Raw genomic sequence first — 20,743 nt, 5'->3', positions numbered from 1 at the left:
TAATCTCTGAAGGGAAGCACAACATTTGCATTTTCATACTTCTCAGTATAGATAGAAAGAATTCAGGCCACATCCTTTAGGTGTCTGGCTCAGGGACCAGCGGGTCTGAGAGTTCATGCAAGGGCCTGGCTGTCATCTGAGGACATCTAGGCTCCATTGTCTGTCAAAACAAAGTCAGTATTCCTGTGTGACAAGTGGAACACTCTTCAGCCAGCAAGACAGGCTGAATAGAGAGCCTGTTTGCAGTGCTGTTCTCCCCAGCAGCTGAAGCATCCTTTGCTCACATACCAGAGCTTTTTTCCAAGGGAAGGAGACCAAGTGAATTGAACTTACCTTGGCAGTAAGTGATGCTGCCACCCAGTATTTGCATAGTAGCCTCGGGGTAAATTGTTTCCCTAGGGTGATGCTGCCTCCATTTCTGCAGCAGCTCCAGGGCAGATCAGCCCACACCATCTTCATTTTAGGAGGGAAGAGAGGGAGGGAGCCTACAAGGCTGCACGTGGAGCTCTGAGCACCCAGAGACACAACAATCACTTGGCCAACTGAGAAGACAGCTCATTACCCTCAGCTCACCGGAGCAGGAGCTATAACCTTGTGCTTAGCACCTGACATGGCTGCACAGCAGAGCTGCTTCAACTTTCAGAGTGCAGATACAGCACAGACACTTGGCGGCTGATGAATTTTGAGGCAGTTGCTCAAGCCTTAACTTATTTTTAGGCATTGAAAGAAGGCAGTCTGGGTTTTGCTTGGTAGGGATTAACTGACTTGCCCTGTTGCATAGCAGAACATCAGATTTGAGAACAGAGCCCAGATCGCTTTGATGCCACGTCTTATCTGAAAGACTCATTTAAATACAATCTGGTAGTTATGTAATAAGATTATGTATAGGATACACTGGTAATCTGTAGTGATGCGTGACACTTCAGAAAGTTAACCTCAGCAAAACCTCTTACTTAGCAGTAGGAGTTCGTGGAATGGTAGAATTTCCCAAGTTGGAAGGGATCCATAAGGATCATTGAGTTCAAAGGTGCGTCTTTGAAATTATCAGAAGTCACCAGAAAAACAGTAGCATGGTTTGTAGGCCCATGCATTTCATACCCACTATAATAATATGAATTACTGTACTGAATATCCAGGATTTCTACAAATGCCATTCAAAAGGTAAATTGGGAAGCCAGCAGGTTAAAATGGCATTGGTAGTTAATATTAGTCATATTTTTGTTAATAAGACTTTACAGTGGGTGGGAAGGCAATCTGTGAAGTACAAAATCAGTGCGGATGTCATCAGTGTAGGTTTTGTTGTTAACGCTGTTACTTTTTTTTGCAGTCAGAAATTCAAGGCCTTGCCAAAAAGTGCAACTGCACAGTCCACCTGGTGGAAAAGTGGTTTAGGAGACGACGAAACCTTGAGATCCCAACAGTGCTTCGGAAATTCCAGGAAGCTTTGTAAGAAGAGACAAATCTTGTTGTTATTATTGACTTCTGTTTTGGGGGGGAAAAAAAAGCAACTGAGGTCCTTAAATGCGTTCCTGACAGGAGCTCATCTCCAGGAAGCTGGGTCTGTCTGGCAAGGGGTTTGGTTTGTGATTGGGCATTTAACAAGAAATTGAAAGGAGCCAGTAAGATTTCTCCAGATTTGTAGCTGAAAAATATTAAAGATTCTAAAATATTAAAGAAAAATATTAAAGATTCTAAAATGTTTTAATTTTCTTCACTATTTAGAAAGGGGCTTATTTGTAGGTTGCTGCTACATAATGCTTGATGAAACTATGTAGTGAATAGGAAAACGTGTCTCTATCTGCCTGTAATCATAGGGGAATAAGAGTACTTATTCATTCTTGTTTAAATGTGCATCTGTGCTGTCATCTTGGGATAATATTATGTGTCCTGAGGTTGGTTCAGGAGCAGAAATCATGGCATCCTAATGAAGCAGTAGGTGTCACAACATGAACACAATGTACCGTATGGAACGTGAGCTCAAATATGCCAATGAAAGTGGGCTGTTGAGCAATTCTGAGTGATAACGATGAATATGGAAGACGTTTCAAAACCTCCTTCTGCATCCAACCAGCAGAGCCTTCAGGAGTCTGTTTTCTTCACAAATCTGTGAGAAATTCCACTTACATAAACATTTTACTAATTAATTATTCCAGTGTTGTCCAAGATCTCACACAAATTGCAAGTCCCCAAGCGAGCAGCACAGTTCTGCTGACACAGCTCATCCCTTTTCAATACTTAAACTTACTGTGCTAGTGTAAAATTATTTCCTAATGTTCCACCTATTTAGATTTTTAGCCAATATAAGTACTTTGGCAACAATTCATGTGATCATAATATTTAACCTCTTTTAGTGTAGGCTGGCTTAAGGAATGAGGGTTAAAAGCTCAGAGTTGAGTAGTTTATCAAGATTATTTTCAGTGTGAATCAATATGATAACATTTTGATCTCCTCTGGGCATAAATCCAATTGTTAAGCATTAGGTGTATTGCTTTGAAACCTGAGTAAACCATCTCGGCAAGTGACATCCATGTTTTTTTTCTGCTGTTCTGTGGCTGAGTTAAGTTTGTTTGGCAAGTGACGATAAGACTTCCTGCCATCAATACAGGAGCTGCCTGCCATGGGTCCATTCTCCTTGTTACACAGAGCCAAAGACAAAAATTGAAACTCGCTCAGCAGCTTAAGTTAGAAAGAAGCAAACAGGTTTTTCTTGTGCAATTCTGGAGACCTTGCTCTGCTCTTTGTGTCAATGAATTTAATTGGATTTAATTTTCAAGGCAACAGGGAAGGAGCAGAGCTATCCCATGTTAGCAGTCAGCATTATGAGCGTTATGACACTTTTGAAAGCCTGCAATCTCCAGGATCATTTTTATGAATCACAAGGAAGATGTGATGAGCCAGATCCAAACTGTACTTAAGCTATTAGCGTTCCCAGTGAAGCAACACTGAGGTTTGGAAAGGTCTTTGCATGAAACCTTCCCTGCCTTAAAAGACTCAACAGCCTTTAAATTCACCCACTAAGTTATTTTTTGTTAGACTTGACTCAAGAGAAAAAAGAAAATCAAGATAAAAGATTCCTGAAGTTAGATCAGAAAGATACTTTTATGTCGCTGTTGTGCAGTGCAGTCCTGGTGACCAGGTTCAGGGTTTATAAGGCGCATGCTGCATAAAATGTTGTGAATTTGGATGAATTCTACTTGGGGCTTTGTTAATGAAATTCATGAAGAATTTTGGCTGAATGCAAAACGAGGTAGCGCTCATCTGGCAGTCTTGTTCTTATGATGAGTTAATCTGAAGCTCTCTGAGTATTTACTGCCAAGTGTTTTAGATACACGGACTTGTAGGGCTGGGGACTAATGGTGCAATTGGGGAGCTGCTGAAGCATGCGTACGTATTACACTGAACACAGAATCTGTTCCACATCCATTGAACCACTCACACCTCTCACTGGAAACGTGAGCAGAAAGAACAGCAGGATCAGCCCCAGTTAGTCTCATGTGCCACAGTGTTTTTCCCAGCATCTCTCATTTAACTCTGAGTGAGGTATTACTTATGAGTTCTGCCCTCCCCTCCCATTTGCTTTCCTAATTTCTGCCATTTTATTTCTTTTTTTTGCCTGTGCAGTGGGTGTTATAAAGTGTTTTTCCCCCCCTCCTAATCTAAGGAAAGATGCTTTAAAGTGGAAATGTAAAACGATCATTTATCACCAGCGTATCTTCTGGTGCTTTTATAATTGCTTTTTGACTTCTTCTGCAGGCGTGATGCATATTGTCTCGCCTGGCCTCTACTGTCCCATGTACTCATTTTCTTTATTGTTTTTCCTCTAAAACATTGGCTCAGTCTTTGAACGTGACATTCTTTCACCTGGGACAGCCTCCAGGTAACGCAGGGCTCAGAAGAGAGAGGCTGCTTCAACCAGACTCGTTTCTCAAGTGACACTTCATTACCATTTGCCAAAGACCACAATCCTCATTTTTATACGTCTCTCAATTCATTAGTGCCAGTGAAAGCAGAGCTCTTGTCAAGGCTCTTTCGCCTTTTTAGCAACTCACTATTCTGGGAGGCTGTTTGCAGTTCTCCTTTGGGATGCTTCTTGTTCTATAGAATGTTCTCACCACGTTTGGGGCCCTGTGCCTTTCTCTGTGATCGTGACCTCTCCCAGCATGTGAAGTCCTGCAGCATTTTCCTGCTGATCTTGAAGAGCTGCTCTGGGGAAGGTCAGGCTTGTTCCTGCAGAGCAGAAGAGGACAAAGGAAAAGGTTTTCCATCACCTGTAGAGGTGGGAGTGGGAACACTCCTAACTGAGTCTGCAGACACACCCAGTCCCAGGGACAGCATCTCCCACGCAGCTTCCAGAGTCATTACAACACTGATTGCTGGCTCCAAATCACAGCATCCTGCTCTGACACACATAAGCAACAACACAGTTTCGGTTCACTGAGGTACACGGGAGCTTTTTTTCCCCTTTTGCTGACTTACCGGATCAGTGATGAAAATCTGAAAGTTTATTCTTTGGTTGTGCATTTAAACCACCAAAAGCTTACACCAAACTTAGTTAGATGCTGGATTGAGGCTTATGGTTAATTCAGACTTGTGTAGTAAATATAAACTTACCTGGTAGCTGTTGTTGAGTTCCATGGGGCTCCCCTGTTTTCAGCAGCTGGTGTTTTGGAGTTGTTGTTTAACAACACACAAAAGCCAGACAAAATCTACTGAGCAATTGAAGCAAGTTGTGCTGATTTTCAGTGTTAATAACATCTGATCAGATTGGAAATAGCTGAAAGGTTTTTAGTGGTAGGGAGCTATGAGATGTTCAGTCCAATGTGAATATTCTAGAGCAGCTGATACAGTGATTCAGTGTGCCTGATTACAGCGGGGTAATCAAACATACATTTATAGGGAAACTCTTTGATTTGCTATGACTGCTATCTTGATGATCTTGTGCCTGGCTGGAGAATTGCTGCCACGATCCACAATCGAGGGGTCTGTGTTGTCATCGTGTAAACTCACTTTTTCTTTAGCAATTAATCAAAATATATGAATGTTAATCCTTTAGATATAGCTAAAGGGAAGGTGTGAGGGTGCATTAAGGTGTAAATTGTCTGTAATGTACAATGACTTTCTAATATCTATGGAAAAGAAGGGATAATATCTATAAAAAGTAATATTCTTTTCTTTTAACCTTGCAGCTGGAGATTCTCGTTCTATTTTGCATCCTCCATTGTTGGGTTTATATTTCTGTATGATGTAAGTTCATTTTGCGAATATTTGATATTATATTTTAACCAAAATATGGACTGATCTCTAGAACCTAATGATGCCCATTGAAGCTCCTGCACTTTGACTTCAGTGGCTGTTTGGGTTCAGAGGTTTGATGTATGTGATCTGTGTGACAGGCTGCAATATGCGCTGAAGTTTTAATTGGGGCTTTAATTTTTACTCATGAACTTATATGACTAACAATAAAATAAAATAATGAGTAACCAGCATTGTTAAGAAAGGTTTACAACATGCCTTATTAACACCCACGAGTACCTCACATGGCCATGTTGTTCTCAAAGAAAGCAGCACAACTCTTCTGGCAGCTCTTTTTGGGGTCACAGAAACAGTGCATTTTAGGGCTATTTATCGTGGTGTTACTCCCAACTTCTGACTCAGCAGCAGCAGCAGAGTGTGTTGCTCGTAGCTATGTGAGCACTGCCTGGGGTGTCATTAATGCTTCTCCTGAGCGACTGAACAGTTCTCAGTGAGTCTACATTCATCTGGCTCTTCTCCCTAAACAGTTTATGCTTGTGAACCAGTGCGTGTGGCTGATAAATACACCAAAATGTAATAGTTGTGGCAACGCATCTTGAGTAATTGCAGTAATAAAACACACCCATTGCTTTGGATGATGAAATAATCAACTGGAGTACCTCAGGTGTCTTGAAAAGAAGCCAGAAAGCTGAAACGAATATGATAAACCTGAGATATACGTTCTCTTTAGAAATTGCTGGAGAACAATTATCAAGAACACACTTTCTTAGCCTGTTCCACTTAGAATATGCTTAAGTACTGAGAATTTTGCGTTGATGATTTGTTGCTCAGCTGATCGGTCTGAATCATCTGTCTTTCCCAGAAGCCTTGGTTTTACGACATATGGCAGACGTGGGTTGGCTATCCATTTCAGGTGAGCTTTTTGGCATCGGTCCATTGGCCTCAGGGCATTCCAGGTATTTCCCCATTGGAAGGGGCTAATCTACAGAGATTCTTCTCCCTCCCAGCAGGCATCACCTAGAGAGGTTTGGCACTAAACTTTTCTGCCATTTTTTGGTACCTCCGGGTGACTCCTTCATGACTACCACCATCTGCCTGTGCTACACTGCAGCCTTCTGGCCCATCCCATGCTACTGGTTGTCCACAGCAGTCCCTCAGTGTTTGAGGCTTCAGTGTGGAATCCTTTGGCTTGCACCAGTTCTGATGATGCTTTGAGGCTGAGGCTGTGCCAAGTGTCTGCTGGGTGCTGTTGCTCAGTAGCACAGGTGGAGGGAGCCCTGCAGTGACATTGTTTGGCAGAATGTGATGCCCTGCTCTGGGAATCTCTGCTCATTACTTTTTTTATTTCTTCTTTTTTCCCTCCAAGTGCCACAGGGTTCTGATTTCTTCCTGAAGTATTTTATTAATGGTCCCCTAACTGATGCCTTCAAGTGAGCTGCCTTCTTGCCCACCTGTTAGAGGTTGTTGCGTGCTGCCCCCTTCCTAGCTGGGTTTTCCCAGCTCCTTTTACTTGTGGAACCTGATAGACAAGCTGAATCCCTGCTACCTAGGAAACACAGTTAACCAAGCGAGAAGCCAAGCTCTCTCAGTGTCCTAGCCCTCTTGTGCCCTATGTGGATACCTAGGATTCTAGTGTAAATAGATGACCTTTTAGACACTAAGATGTGTGAATATCTGAATTGTTTGTTGTTTGCCAAAGTGGAGAGCTGTATTTATTTGCAGTTGTTTGTAATTAAACGCAGAAGGACTCTCCATCGAGTGCTCTGACAAGAGCACAGAAAAAAGCACGCTAAAAATTGGGGGCAGGGAAGGATCTACAGAATCTTGGAGTCTGGTCTGAGTAAAGGTTAAAATATTTGGCTCCCAGAACATCCTCCATAATTAAGCCCAGAACGTGGATTTAGTTTAATATATTTTTTTTTTTTTTAGGCAGAACTCAGCAGAGGAGCAAAAAAGTGAGGGAAGGAAAAAAGAAGTGATTTTATTCAGTGTTCACTTGTGCTATTCTCCAAGTTAACTGGTTTTGGTTTTTAATAAATGTTTGCTTGTTTTATTTTCTTTACAGACTTTGCTGCCGTCTCAATATTGGTACTACATGGCTGAGATTAGTTTCTACTGGTCTCTCTTATTTACACTTGGGATTGATACCAAAAGGAAGGCAAGTGGTCACGCTAAGTTGATAAAATACTGTCCTGATACTGGATTGGGTGCAGCCACATGAGGGCAGCATCAGCTCATCCCTGGCACACCTGCATGCTTCCCTGTTCCGGCTGTCAGGTTCCTTCTCTGTGTGTGACAAAAGTATCCGCATCCACAGGGAGACCCTCCAGAGCTGCACTTACATGGCCCTACTTTTTTTTTCTTCTTCTCCCCAGGATTTTAAGGCTCACGTCGTTCATCACTTTGCAGCCATTGGGTTGATGAGTGGCTCTTGGTGTGGCAATTACGTGCGTGTTGGAACACTGGTGATGTTTGTGCATGATACTGCAGATTTCTGGCTTGAGGTAACGATGACCTTCCTTATTAATTGCTTTTTCTTCCTTTGTTTTCGTCACCCAGGTTATGCTCAGTTCAGATGTTTTAATCTCTTTGCTATCAGTTTCATATGTTCCCTCCCTGTCCCTACAGAGACGTGGCTTTACAGTCATAAATTGTGAGGTTAAAAAAAAACACCTTCCAGATAATTTAAGCTGATATTCTGTTACAGAACCCATCACAAGTAAAAAGCGGAAGAGAAGTTGTGCAGTGCAGTACAGGGACTGGAAATACAGCTGCCTCCCTGCCTTATTCTTGTTTAATTTTTAAGATTAGAGCAAGTTGGCCTGTGAACAGCTTGTCACAATACCAATTCTCAAGGAAATTTAGCAGCTAAAAGCTTGGCTACTTCTTTAAATTGTTTTAATTTTGTCAGCATTCACACCCTTGTGTTGACCTCATTCAGTTCTGGCTTGAGCTGACTCTGAACAAGATACCACAGGTACTGGCAGAAGTAAAGTTTCTCCATCTCTTGACTAAATATCAATGTTCAGAAATGTTTTAAGATTTCTCTGTGCCCAGTTCTGCAATGATGGAGACCTGCTGCCGGGTTTCCCCGAAGACGAATGAACTCTGTGGTTCCTTCAACAGTATTATTCTGGTTTTATGGATTCAGAACACGGTTTCACAGCCTTTTTGATGGCAGTGCCATCGAACAACAAGCAGCCTGCATGCTGTTGTCTCTCACTACTCATTTCTGCTCCCAGTACACTTTCAGTTGTGTTTCCTCAACGAAGCATGGGGAGTTGCATGTTCCAGCTAGGGGAGAAGCAGAGATTATGATCTTAACTGATGAAATGAAAACCGAAGCCATGACCTGCAGCCCTCAAAGAGGAGGGTAAGAGCTGAATTTAGGGACAGAATGCATACAACAGAATGCTGGTGTACAAAGGGTCACTGCTGCTCCTGAGTGTGTGGATAAGGCCAGCACTGGTACAGCACTGAGGGCTGAACCTCTGTTTTCAAGAGCACTTAATGTTTTCGTGACACATCTACATTCACATCTCAGAGCTGTTTCTTCAGCTTTTCATACTGAATCCCATCTTTTAAGATTAAAGGAGAAACATAAACAAAGCATCTGTTTTGTTGCTGCTTTATTAGGTATTAGTAAACTGATTGCTCTGTATGTCAAACAGGGAGGAAACCTTCTTCCTGCTTAGGGGAAGATAAGTTCTTGTTTACGAAAACACAGGGAATATTTGTAATGTGTTTGATTTGCATTCAATACAGGCAGCCAAAATGTTTAATTATGCTCGCTGGGAGAAAACCTGCAATATTCTCTTTTTCCTCTTTGCTGTCGCATTCTTCATCACAAGAATCATCCTGTTCCCCTTTTGGTAAGCAATATTTAACACAGGCATGACCTTTTATTTCATTCTTATTTCCATTGAAAAGTTAGTAGTGGTTGTGATGGGTAAAGAAGAGCAAGATATATAGGTCAGTTAAAAAAAGTTTTAAAATTAGCCACTTGAAAACATGGTAACTCAGATAAATGGTTAAATCTATTCTTTACCTTCATTTCATGGTTAGTAGTTAGATGCTGTGAGATCCTGTGCTTTTGAGGGGGGTGAGCTACTTAACAAGGAGTAGTTGTTGTCCCTTTCATTCCTATCCTCTTGCTGGAGCTGCACAGAGGACAGTCTGTCCTCTATAAGTGCGGTTACTTTTTCTTTTAGTGCCTTCTTTTCAGTACTTAGCTCTTGAGTGCTACCTTGCATCACTTGCCTACGTGGGGAGCACTCAGAAAAGTTAAGGTGAACCCATGAATTTATAAAGTTAGCGCACATAAATCACAACTTGCTGAACGTTCACATGAATTTGGAGTTCTATGATTTAATCTGCTTTGGAGTATCTACACGTGTGCTTAATGCTTAACATCTTTAGCTTTTAAAAAGTGCTTAATGTGTTCCGCATCCAGGGTTTCACTGATTTGCTCTAGATTACTTTCATGCCCCTCCCTGCATGTGGACAAACCCTCAGAGACACAAGCTGGTTAAATTAGTAGTTCTGAACACTGATCAGCACAAGGTTTTAATTTCCTGTAGTATTCTTTTTAAAAAGACATCAGCATTTCTGCTTTCTTGTTAGTTTTTGATTAACTGCACAAGTGATCTCGAATCATTTTGCTTCACTGAGCTTCTTGTTCTTGAGCTTGGAAGCAAAACGTGATGAGATTAAAAGGACTCAAAAGGCCCAAAAATAATACGAAAGAATTGAAATCTCAAGATGGACAAAACACGTGTTAATTAACAAAGAGCCCCGCTGCAAAGCCTGCAGGATTTTCTCTGAATGTGGATTTCAGATTAGAGAGAATTTGCATGAAAAATGGCACAGTCTGGCTCTGTGTTGCGTATTATCTAGACCACACTGAACTCAAGATTAAAAAATACATTGCCATCCCTATTTATAATACCTTCATGCAAGACTCGAATTTCTTATCTTCTGACATCCGCATTTAGGTAGAGATACGTAATATAGGTAAGCCACAGCTTGTTAGCTGATCTGTCATCTTTGTAGAGCTCTTTAATATTTTTGTGGAAGGAGTTAATCAGTTTGGAATGCGAAAGTAGAAATTGCTTTATATAGCATAGAAAAGGAACCTTGCATCATAACAATGACCTTTGTTTTCTCAGGATTCTGCGTGCCACGTTGTATCAACCTACATTCTACTCCACCACTCCAGTCATAGCCTATTTCTTATTCAACGGGATGCTACTGATCCTTCAAGGCTTACATATATATTGGGGTTACTTGATCCTCAAGATTTTGAAAAAGTTCATTTTCTCAAAGGTAAGCAATTTTGCCTCACGGAAAGATCAGTGAAGTATCAAACATACACTGAAACCTTCAATAGATTTACATGGCATTTCTTATTGTTTTCCTAAACTTTCATGCTGGCATTCTTGTTAGGGATCTGCTCAGTACAGAGACATCCAAATGTGCTTTCTGCCCTTCAAGTTCACGTGCAAGGCCACAGATCAGAATAGCAAAACTTCAGGTACAGTTTTTTGGGTTGGTTTTTTTTTTTTTGTGGCCTGTATCTGATGGTAAATGAGAAGTGAACTCTTCCAAAAGCTGGAGCCCAGAGGTGGTACAGAACTCTTGACATGCCTGTTTTCAGAGTGGAAGTACTTTAGTGGAAGGACTTTATAAGAACAATCACAAAAAAGAAGGGAGGTGAGTGCTGTGATCTTTATATCCTGCAGAAATCTTATGGTTAATGTGCTTCAGACTTCTCTAAATCTGAGCTTGGTGATACTTGAGCGCTGTTTTTGGACTTAAAAATCCATATAAATCCGATCCAACGTTATATTATGACATAATGAACTACAGTCCCATTCAACCATGACATACAGATAAATCATGCTCAGAGCTCAAAGGCTTTTTCTTTTATTTTCAAAGTGACTTTTTAAAAAGGCTTAGTTTTGCTGAAGAAGTCTCAACATATTCAATAGAGTAATAGTGCAAGTCTGGGGCTGTCATAGCCAACTTTTACCTTGCAGAGAAGGCTCATATGGGAAGAAGCTGTAACGAAAACTTAGCAGATTAGGCCTTTGGAGAATGTCTCAATATTTGGCATAACCATCAGGGATATGTTACTAATTAATGTGAAATGTGCTACTGAAAAATAGTATTTCTTGTGATTATCAAGACAAAAAACATTACTGAGCTGACTCTACTCTTATCTGAAGCAGCTAAGGTTGTGAAGCATCATAAAGAAATAGAGATATTCCTTCCTACACATATTATTCGTCGTTTGGCTACTAACTGAAACTATCCTGTATTTTAGTTTCTGGAAATAACTAGCAATGAACTCCGTACAAATGCAATTATACACAATTTTGCTGCCCAGGCACGGACCCTATCATTTCAATAACATTCTGACCCAAGACTCTTTGAAGTTGATGGAAAGACTGCTGCTGATTTTAATAGTACTGGATGAAATTCTATAATAACAGCCAATTACTCTGGCTATCACCGCAAATGAGAAAGAGTCAAGCTGAATATCTTCATTCTCAGCCCAGGCTTATTCTGTAGTCTGAGTACTTCCATGCCCTTAATTTGTTTATTGATTTCAACCAAGCTGATAAGACATCCCTCAGAAAAAAGAAAAAAAAAAAAACAGTCATTTTAAACAGGCTTTTTGAAAGGAAAAGTTCTTTGGGGTTTTCTTTATGTGTTGTGGCTGTGAAGTGCAAAATGTGGATCAGGGTATTTTAGGTTCTGTCTTGCTTTGATGAAGAGGCCTGACTAAGTGATGAAATGCAATGGCCAATTCAGCGCAGCTAGGCCTGGTAATCCATTATGATTGTTTCCAATGGTCGGGCTTTGCAGTGTGCCAGATGGTGTTTTTTATTCCTCAAATGATGGTAGCTGGGGCTATTTGTGCTTCCTTTTGCCTTCCGTTCATCCCACTGAATTTCCAGATGATTTTGATGAGGGTCTGGGTGAGAAGCTTCTTGATTAGATACTTTGAAGGATGATTCTGTTGTGGCTCAATTTTGATTTGTGCTTTATTTAAAAGTGACTTCTCAAGAAAGCTCAGGCAATCAAGCTAAATTTCTGTTTGATCCCACTGGCCAATCTCAGCCTCATTTGAGGGCATTCCTAGATTCGTTTTAGGGCATTCCTAGATTCATGCAAGTCTTATGTAAATAATTAAGGAGACTCATTGTCTTCTCTAGAAGAATATGGCACTTACAAGCTCTACCCTTGTTAGAGAGCAAACCAGTGAGCATCGAGGAAAAATCTGTGCAAGGAACATCTTGCTTTGTTCTGCTTTTAAAACATATTTAATGATTCCTTAGTTCATTACAGTAATTTATGGTCAGGCTCCTAGAGTGTTGGTGTTTTACTTCTCATTTTGTTTTTGACTGTGGCCTTGTCATTGCACTGAGCTGCAGTTTGTCCTTCATATTTCACTGTAATTTGGTGGAATTTTGTGGCATCATTCTGACTTGTTGTCCAAACACCTGCTAGGATTTGACAAAATGAGCCACATTGACCAACATATCCCGTCTCTTTAATACCCAATCTTATAAAATATCACTAAAAACACATGAAATTAGAAGTGGTTTCTATTCCATATACAGTGTTCTTTGCATGCTGAGCCTGAACTAAGGGTGGGCCTTCTCATACAGCTCTTGTAATGAACACAGGAGACCTCCCTCTGCTTTGCAGCTGGAGAAGAGCTTTGGCATCGTATTCCATCCATACTGGTTGAGGTTTTGTGAGTGCACTGCAAGAAGTCTTTGGATACCATGGTTAAGAAGACATTAGTAGAGCAGCCCATATAAGGCCATCCTGCCCTGCCTGCTGATATGCCTTTGTAAGGGGCAGAAATGCTTTATTTTGAGAGAAGACATTTTTTGTATTAGTCATTGCAAAAAAATGGAAAAGCACCAAGCCGGCATCTCTACCATGGATTTTTCATTCCTTATACAGCTCTCCGAGAAGATGGTTTCCAAATAACATTTTTACAGTGGCAGCAGCAGCAGGCCTAGCCCTTTTCAGTCTGCATGACTTCAGCTGGCTTGCATGTGCAGCCTGTTTTCCATAGCGGTGGCAAACTTGGCTGTGAAAGCAGGCGGTGCCTCCAAAACTGTAAAGACAGCCTGGAAAAGAATGGTGTTTGTAAGGCTGCATTTTTATCCCAACGCATTTGTCACAGACATGCTCCACGCAAAGAGCTGCTGCTATTTTAGTGAAAGAGCAGCAAACCATCGTGCTCGTGTTAGGAGGGTTTTGTTTCTCTGCCCAAGACTTCTAAGCCCATTCAGAAAACGGGCAATTTTTAACTTTTCTCATGAAGCAAATTAGCTACTTTAGGTGGAAAAATGAAGTCATGGTGTAACTGGGAATAGGGACTGATGTGAGGCTGTATGAGCCTTAAAGAAGCTCAGAGCACACCGAGGGAGTCAGGATTTTGTCAGTGTCCTCTATGCCTTGAGCCACCCTGGACTGGTGGAGACACCAGTGAACAGCGCTGCGCTGTAGCAGTGAACTTGGCCTGATGTCCTTCCAAGGGGCCAGTGTCTCCTGGTGGCATCCTGGCCCACATCATCAGCCAGTCTGAAAGCCAGAGCTGAATGAACACGAGAAAAAAGGAAGGATGGGTGCAGAGGGTTCTGCCCTGTCCTTCTGTGTCCTGCTGACTCAGGCATGGAAGTGATGGAGCTGATGGCACAGAGCAGCTGCTCTGAAATTCACTGTCCAGGAATGCCCTAACGAGTGGGAAATCCATGGCAGCAAACTAAGCTGTGCTCATCTACTTTGCATTAGGATGCTCTTAGTTTCCATGGAGTTAAACCTGGGGGAACATGAATGTTGAATATTTCAAATCAAGGGTTGTTCTTACACTGGAAAATGTAACAAATAAGAATAATACCCAAACACGAACCTAAATGCCCTTTTTGATAGAACATTTTATGAGCCCGTTTATAAGTGAGACGCAGGCATGTAAGCCCTTCAAGGTCAGACCTGCAGCCATGTATCTGAGATCAGTTCTTCAGTGGGAGGAAGAAGGCTGCTTTGCAGTGTGATTTCATTTCACGTTAGGTCAGGCAATCACAATGTGAGCTGCTGGCTGCCATCTTGGTGTCCAAGGCCTTTTGTTGCTAAGAAACTCTCCGTGTTTCTGTAATACTGTTCAATTACATGGTTAAATTACCCACTTGTATCAGGTTTCGAGCACCACCGAAACATGTCTAGTCATCATGTCTGCACATATGAGAATATTTTAGGAAAATTGGAAAAACATACAGAGGAGTTATGGACATGTGCACTGATTTAAAATATCTCGCCAGGAAAATCCCATGGAGATTAAAGGTTTTATTTCCAAGGTCAGAAAAAGGGAGCGAATGACAGCAGCTTATAGCCACGTTATTATGGCAAATTAAGATGTAAAATATATGTTAAAACCATTACAGATTGAGTTGAAGGTTTTGAGACTACGGTGTTTTAAATCTTGACAATGTGTGTTAAGTTGTAGGAAATGGGCATGGTGTCTGCATGACTCAGATACTTCGGGGCCGGTGCAAAGTCCGTCAATGGCAAAAGGTAATGGCAGGCTTTGCACTGACTGTAATGCTACCAGCGAGGCATTTTCTGACTCTTTAGTTTTGCTGCTGTCAGACTGTCCTGAATTAAGGCAAAGAGCTTCTTACTAATTCAGCTTTGGTTCTTTCCTCTTCCTAAAGAAAAAAAGACCCGTGAGGTCCTGCAGACCAGACCGGGTCTTTATGGACTTGTCGCTTTCTTGAAGAAAGACTTCAGTATTCCTTTGTTTTGCAACTGTTAGAAAGGCTTTTTGGTTGGACGTATTCTTGTTGTGATTTATTAGTTCCCTACTCAGTCCAACTTCCCAAGGGAACAGTGAGTGTTAATGTTTGAAGAATGGTGCATGGCAGCCTAAGATAGCTGAAAATGATAAGAAAATGCTATTTGGGGGCTGTCATAAGAAAAGCTTGTTGTGGTTCTGCTGTTGCTGCCAGCGCTCATTCTTCAGCTTCAGCATTTTGTGCTGTGTGAAGGCCGTTCTTGTACTGAGATACCTCTGCCAGTTCCAGTTCACTTTCTTTTCTTCTTTCTCATGTACTGACATCGGGGTGCCAGCACAGCCCTTGTCGTGAATATGATCAGCCACATAAAGACTCCTGAAATGAGGAGTCCTTTTTCTGCATCAAAGTGATGTGTACCAGTGATGCTGTGTTCCTGAAAGCGTGCCCATGGGCTCAAGTGCTTCATGTGTTTTAACAGTAATGTGCAGGCAAGGCCTGAAAGTCCCTTAGGATGCAGACATAACCCGCTCCTGTAAAATGTGTGCCTATAATGAAGAGTCATGCTTCTTTACACCCGCACAGGTCCTGCCCTATGTTACATTCTGCCTTATTTGTTGTGAATTTACCTCTTTAGAGACTTGCTACAACCCTTTATTTTCAAATTAAGTTCTGCAGTTCCCGGAGGCCACATGGCTGCATTTAGGCTGAGGCTGTTCAGACTCACATCAGCTGCTGCAGAACTTTTCCTGCCCTGGGCCCTGTCCAGGATTCTTTCATTGTTTATTCCTCTGTTTGTGTGTTTGATGGAGTAGAACTTTGATTTTTAATAATTCACTCGACTCTTAAATATATTTTGTGACCACGTGGGACCTGAGAGCATGAAACTTCAGCTCTGAGTTTGGGCGACAACTTTCACGTTCATTAAACATGGGCCCTCAGCACATGTGCTTAAAGCAACGATTTTTCCAGTTCTTTTGTTTGCAGGGCCTTAAACATTTTTCCATGGAAGCTGAGACTTCTGCACAACAAATTAAAGCACCCCCGGCACTTGCTTTGTTTTCCATAGTTACGTTTGGAATCAGGGCTGTGTCCTTCATAACTGGACCATGGATCCACAGTGGTTGGGATATGAGAGTTTGCCTTTGTCAGCCATGCGCACTGTGCTGCTCTGACAGCTGCGGCAGCATGGACCTTCTTGTGGAGCTGTGTAATAACCTGCGATATTTCATCTTAAATAGAAATCTTATTTTTAAAACCGTGGGGGGAAAAGAGCCCTATGTAACATGAAAGTAGAGAATGGCCTTTGAAGAGGTTACATTTTAAATCTCTTTCGTGGCAAATAAAATTGGAACCAGCGTTCATGTGTTTGAGCCGTGCGCTCTTTGGTGTGCAGTGGAGGCACCGGGGGTGAACTCAGCCTGGCTGCTCCCAGCTCATAAACCACAACGTTTAACTTCATCTGCAAAAGGTCACAGTGTGACCCTGATCGTACGCGGCAGCGCTGCACTTTCGTGCGCCGTGCAATTACTGGGATGTAAAAATGAAGTATGAAATGAAATGTGTGTGGAGTTTTGGCATGCACAGCGCTTGACCCAACTCTAAGAAGTCAAACCGTGGGGGGTTTTTTTAGCAGTGGAAAACCGTTTTCAGGGCATCATCTCATTATAATGAGAAAATGAAATGTAATGAGAATTAACACAGTCAGGAAGAAGTCGTTCATCTCAGTAAAATGCAATTCTACAGGAGTTTATCAGAGGACAGAGTTTAGTTCCCTTAACTATAGGCACTTACATTCTGTTCTGTTTCCTTTTTCGTCTGAGCTCTGTTAAGCCCATACCGTGCTGGTGGCAGCCAGGGTGCTCACAGAGCAGACCAGAGCAGTGTTCTTGCCTCAGTTCCAAGCAGCTCTCCTAGAAGCAGTAACTTACTGTAGAGGATAATGATAATCTTGTAAATTGCCATTTCATGACAGCTTGGGGTTGAGGAGCTGCTGAAAAGCTTTTGGATAAGTTTTGTGCTTGCTTTTTAGACAGGGAAGGTTTGACACCTGGTGGGTACCTGTCAGAGTTTGAGTCCTCAGAATGAAGGTTAGCATAGACTCAGGTCTGATGGAATTGGATTAGCAGGAGCTGCCTTTGGATAAGGTTAATAAAATGGATAGTGGGGAAGTTGAATTTCTTGGTTCTCTATGGCTAAACATTTATTACAGTTTTTCTTATGAGGAAGGCTTATAAGGGGATCTAAGCAGGACAAATGGAAGCTTTCCCTCAGAGATGAAAATCAGTCTATCTGGGAATCTTCGCAGTTGATTCAAATGACTGCTTTTGAGACATGAGCTTTTTAATAGCCTGGAGATGGGAGCTAACTGGCCAGGTCAGCAGCGTGAAGGCTTGAGCCCTCAAACAGGGAAATGACTTCCTGTTATGACTTTCTTTCATCTGCGTGTTTCCCATTCTGTTACAGCAATCCAGTTAAGCCCAAAGCCTGGCTACACATCTTGTTAGATGCTGCCAAATTCATCTGGGGATGAGGGCTGAGAGGCAGGCAGCAGAAAGCACGGAGGGGTAGGATGTTTGCTGGCTGGTATTCCTGACGGTAGGCAAAAAGGGGAGCTCTGGACTCCTACCTTTGCTGGAGAACTGAAGTCAGGACTGACCTCAGTAACATATGTTGTCAAAGTGAGCAAGCCAGCAAGGTGTGAAAGAGGAAAACCCACCGGTTCTTCTCCACTGCACAACTGTCTCGTGCTGATCCAAGATCACTGGCTGCTCCCTGGGCCTTCCCTTGGCTCTGTCAGTTAGAAGCTAGATTGCTGGTTTCTGCTTTTTACCCCAGATTATGAAATGGGATCAGCAGATGAACAGTGGCTTCCAGGGAGGCTTGTTGTACTGTAGACTGAAACGTGCGACTTGCACTTCAAAACAGCACCCATGTTCTCTGCTGTATTTTATTGTTTTTCTTTACACCCACTCTGTTTAGAAAGCCCCTTATTCCACACCACCTTTCACTTGTTCATCACACAAAAATCAAGTTCAGAAAATGTAAGTTAAGGACTGTTAGCACCAATATGGGGGAATGAAGTAATTAGAAACTGAAGAAAATAGTTTCCAAGCATTTGATTCCAGTTGATGGGTTTGTGAACCCCCATTGGGATTCAGTACTCTTCCACAGCCCTGTTCTGCACATGTAGTAAGGCTCTGCAAGAGCAGACTTGGTTCTCTGGCCATATCCCAACACACTGGGTGTGTGGATGCTACCTTTGCTTCTCTTCTATCAGCTGTGCCATGAACAGGGCTGTGCAGGCCCCTGAAGTGCTGCGTAAAAGTCTTTTAGCTAATTTACTGTTTCCTAATCTCTGTGTTTTACTTCAGTAGGAGCTGCAGATGACCATTGCCTCTGCGTGTCTGTGTCTGACACAAGACAACTCTACTTGTAGTAAATCTGTGTCCTAAATGACATTCCTTCTTTTCATGTGAATGATCCTAATTCAGTTAAATGACAAATAGTGAAACTTCTGCTTTACAATTCATGGATTTGCCTTAGCATTCACAGAAGAGCATTTGCTGACAGCCTTTCTGGCATCTCTTGTTAACTGCTCATATCTTTTAACTTTAGAGAATGTTTATGAAATGTTCCATTTGTTGCTAGTTTTATGTAAGTGCTCCTATATTAAAACTATATATGTATAATAACGTGCATATGTATTTATCTTTCCAGTTGCCAAAAATCAATTTGCAGAACAAACCCTTGGTCTTCTACAGAGCTTTTTATGCCTTCGTTTGCTATTTTTAATATGAGTTGCAGAGGTTTCCTTATTAGATGGATAACTCTCAGGCCTTCAGAGGGGTGTATAGAGCTGCAATCTGCTGAATCCATTTTTATTTTTTCTAAATACTCTTGAAATAAAGCTAGTTAATGGGTAGATTAGTGTCGATTTAGAAATGAAATTGCCATATCTTGGATTTAAAGTAAACGTTTCCCTTGGTAGACCTGGAAGTGCTTCATAATCCTTAAGAGTCCTTATTGCAAAGAAGGCAGGAAATCTTAAAAGGAGCAGTCTTGACTCTTGAGCAGCTAATGGCTTTTGAGCAGGCACAGCATGCAGCCGAGTTCAGATCATCAGATAAACACAGCAACAAAACCAATCAGTGTATCACTCTCATCAGGGGGTGATACAGGAGGATCTGTACGAGGGTGGGATTTGTCCTGCCTAATTTTGGCTGTATAAAAGCTATGCTTGCTTGAGTTAAAGGGTCCCACTGTAAACATGAATGAAAAGAGGTGCAATTCACCGTGTCCGGTGTTGTAGGCAGGAAGGTGGTAGAGAGAAGTTTCCCTTTCTGTTGGTACCAGTAAGTACCTGGTACCTGGTCCTGGATGGTGCACTGAGCAATACCCAACATTCAGAATGCTGAACACCAGTGAAATGAGCCCTTCTCCAGGTCACTTTAGGGCACACAGCTCTCAGTACTTCTAATGCTATGTAAGAAACTTTGTTCATTAGGTACTGCTTGAAGAAATCTACATCCAGACCTACGTTAGGGCGCTTAGGAATATTGCGCTGCAGTGATTTTATGCATTGTGAGTACTGCTGTGAATGCAAAAGGGAAGACATTATGTGTCAGGTCTGTGACTTGAAAATCAGATTAGTAATTTGTAAGTGTGGTGCCAGCATTGAGGTACATCATACAAGGAGTGGAGCCCCTCCTCACAGCAATAAGAGAAATGAGCACCCCGATGGATGCAGTGGGTAGGAGAGAGGAGCCATCGTTGTAGTTTCAGGTTAGCTTTGTGGTGCTGTGAGGCTCTGTAAGAATGCTTTTCAGCAGCTGTGTTGTTTAAGACCAGAGCATTGGATTTAAGTGCAGCATCACACCTCACTAAGTGAGGACAGTGAGAGTGTCTGATTGTCTGTCTTACAGCCAAGGAAACGTTTGTAAGAAATGAAAGTACATGTTCCGATAAAGGTTCAGAACACTGAACTCCTTGGCTTAATGCAAGTTCTGTGCTAGGGTAAAAAAAAGTTCACTGTACAGAACAGCATCAAATGCCTATTATGTTGTTCTTTGTTTCTTTGCCAACTGTGGATTTAAAATTGGAATAATTCAGAAAGCAGTGGGACATTATGACTCACTCGGTACCTCCTGGGCTTTTGACATTATCGTAAAGTCACATACACTTGAGTACAAGGTTTAGTTGGTGGATTTCAGTGACACAACCAGCAGGCTTTATTGAAACCATGGAGCACCTGATTAACTGTAAACAGTGATTTATTTCTTCTGAACAGCTGAGGTGTCACAGCTCCAGGTACAGGTGTGGTTTGCTGAGTGACAAGTGACATTTCTCAAGTTCAGTTTGCTCCTTCTGTCCAAGTCCTGGGTGAGTTCTCTGACAGCAACCTCTAGTTTTATGAGGCTGCTCTTTTCAATATGTGTGAAATTAGTTTGTTTTTCACACATCTTTGAGTTCCCTCTGAAAGCTCAAAGTGGAAAACCTGGGGAGTTCCATAAACAAGAGAGACTCAACAAGACGAGTTTTGCCCATGAAATGTCCAGGGCAATTAATCCAGGGATTCTGCATCTTCATCACCAAACTGCAGAAAGCAGAGTCCAACAGCGCATCTTCCACTGAAGATCAGCATTATTTATGTAGCCTGGTGTGTATAAGCTGAAAAG

At 41.9% G+C, this 20,743-nt stretch overlaps 1 protein-coding gene across 6 annotated transcripts in view; it reads left to right on the top strand.

Moving 5' to 3' along the window:
• CERS3 (ceramide synthase 3) overlaps positions 1-20,743 on the top strand; it is a 42,230-nt gene that overhangs the window by 16,932 nt on the left and 4,555 nt on the right. For 4 of the 6 annotated variants that reach the window (XR_004308509.1, XR_001557563.2, XR_001557564.2 and 1 more), the window contains 8 exons: positions 1,328-1,446; positions 5,187-5,244; positions 6,116-6,166; positions 7,319-7,411; positions 7,629-7,757; positions 9,019-9,125; positions 10,422-10,578; positions 10,699-10,965. Coding sequence is in view for 1 of the 6 variants with exons in the window: in XM_015873199.2 (XP_015728685.1) it covers positions 1,328-1,446; positions 5,187-5,244; positions 6,116-6,166; positions 7,319-7,411; positions 7,629-7,757; positions 9,019-9,125; positions 10,422-10,578 (714 nt within the window). In the remaining 5 variants the exon portion in view is untranslated. Of the gene's footprint in view, positions 1-1,327; positions 1,447-5,186; positions 5,245-6,115; positions 6,167-7,318; positions 7,412-7,628; positions 7,758-8,379; positions 8,627-9,018; positions 9,126-10,421; positions 10,579-10,698; positions 10,966-20,743 lie in introns of those variants that run through there. The other 2 variants (XR_004308510.1, XM_015873199.2) reach the window with 2 other exon arrangements.

This window comes from Coturnix japonica, chromosome 10, assembly GCF_001577835.2.
Source record: "Coturnix japonica isolate 7356 chromosome 10, Coturnix japonica 2.1, whole genome shotgun sequence".
NCBI classification, from domain to species: domain Eukaryota; kingdom Metazoa; phylum Chordata; class Aves; order Galliformes; family Phasianidae; genus Coturnix; species Coturnix japonica.
Note: the sequence above shows the minus strand (reverse complement) of the source record. Positions and strands in the feature narration are given on the sequence as shown.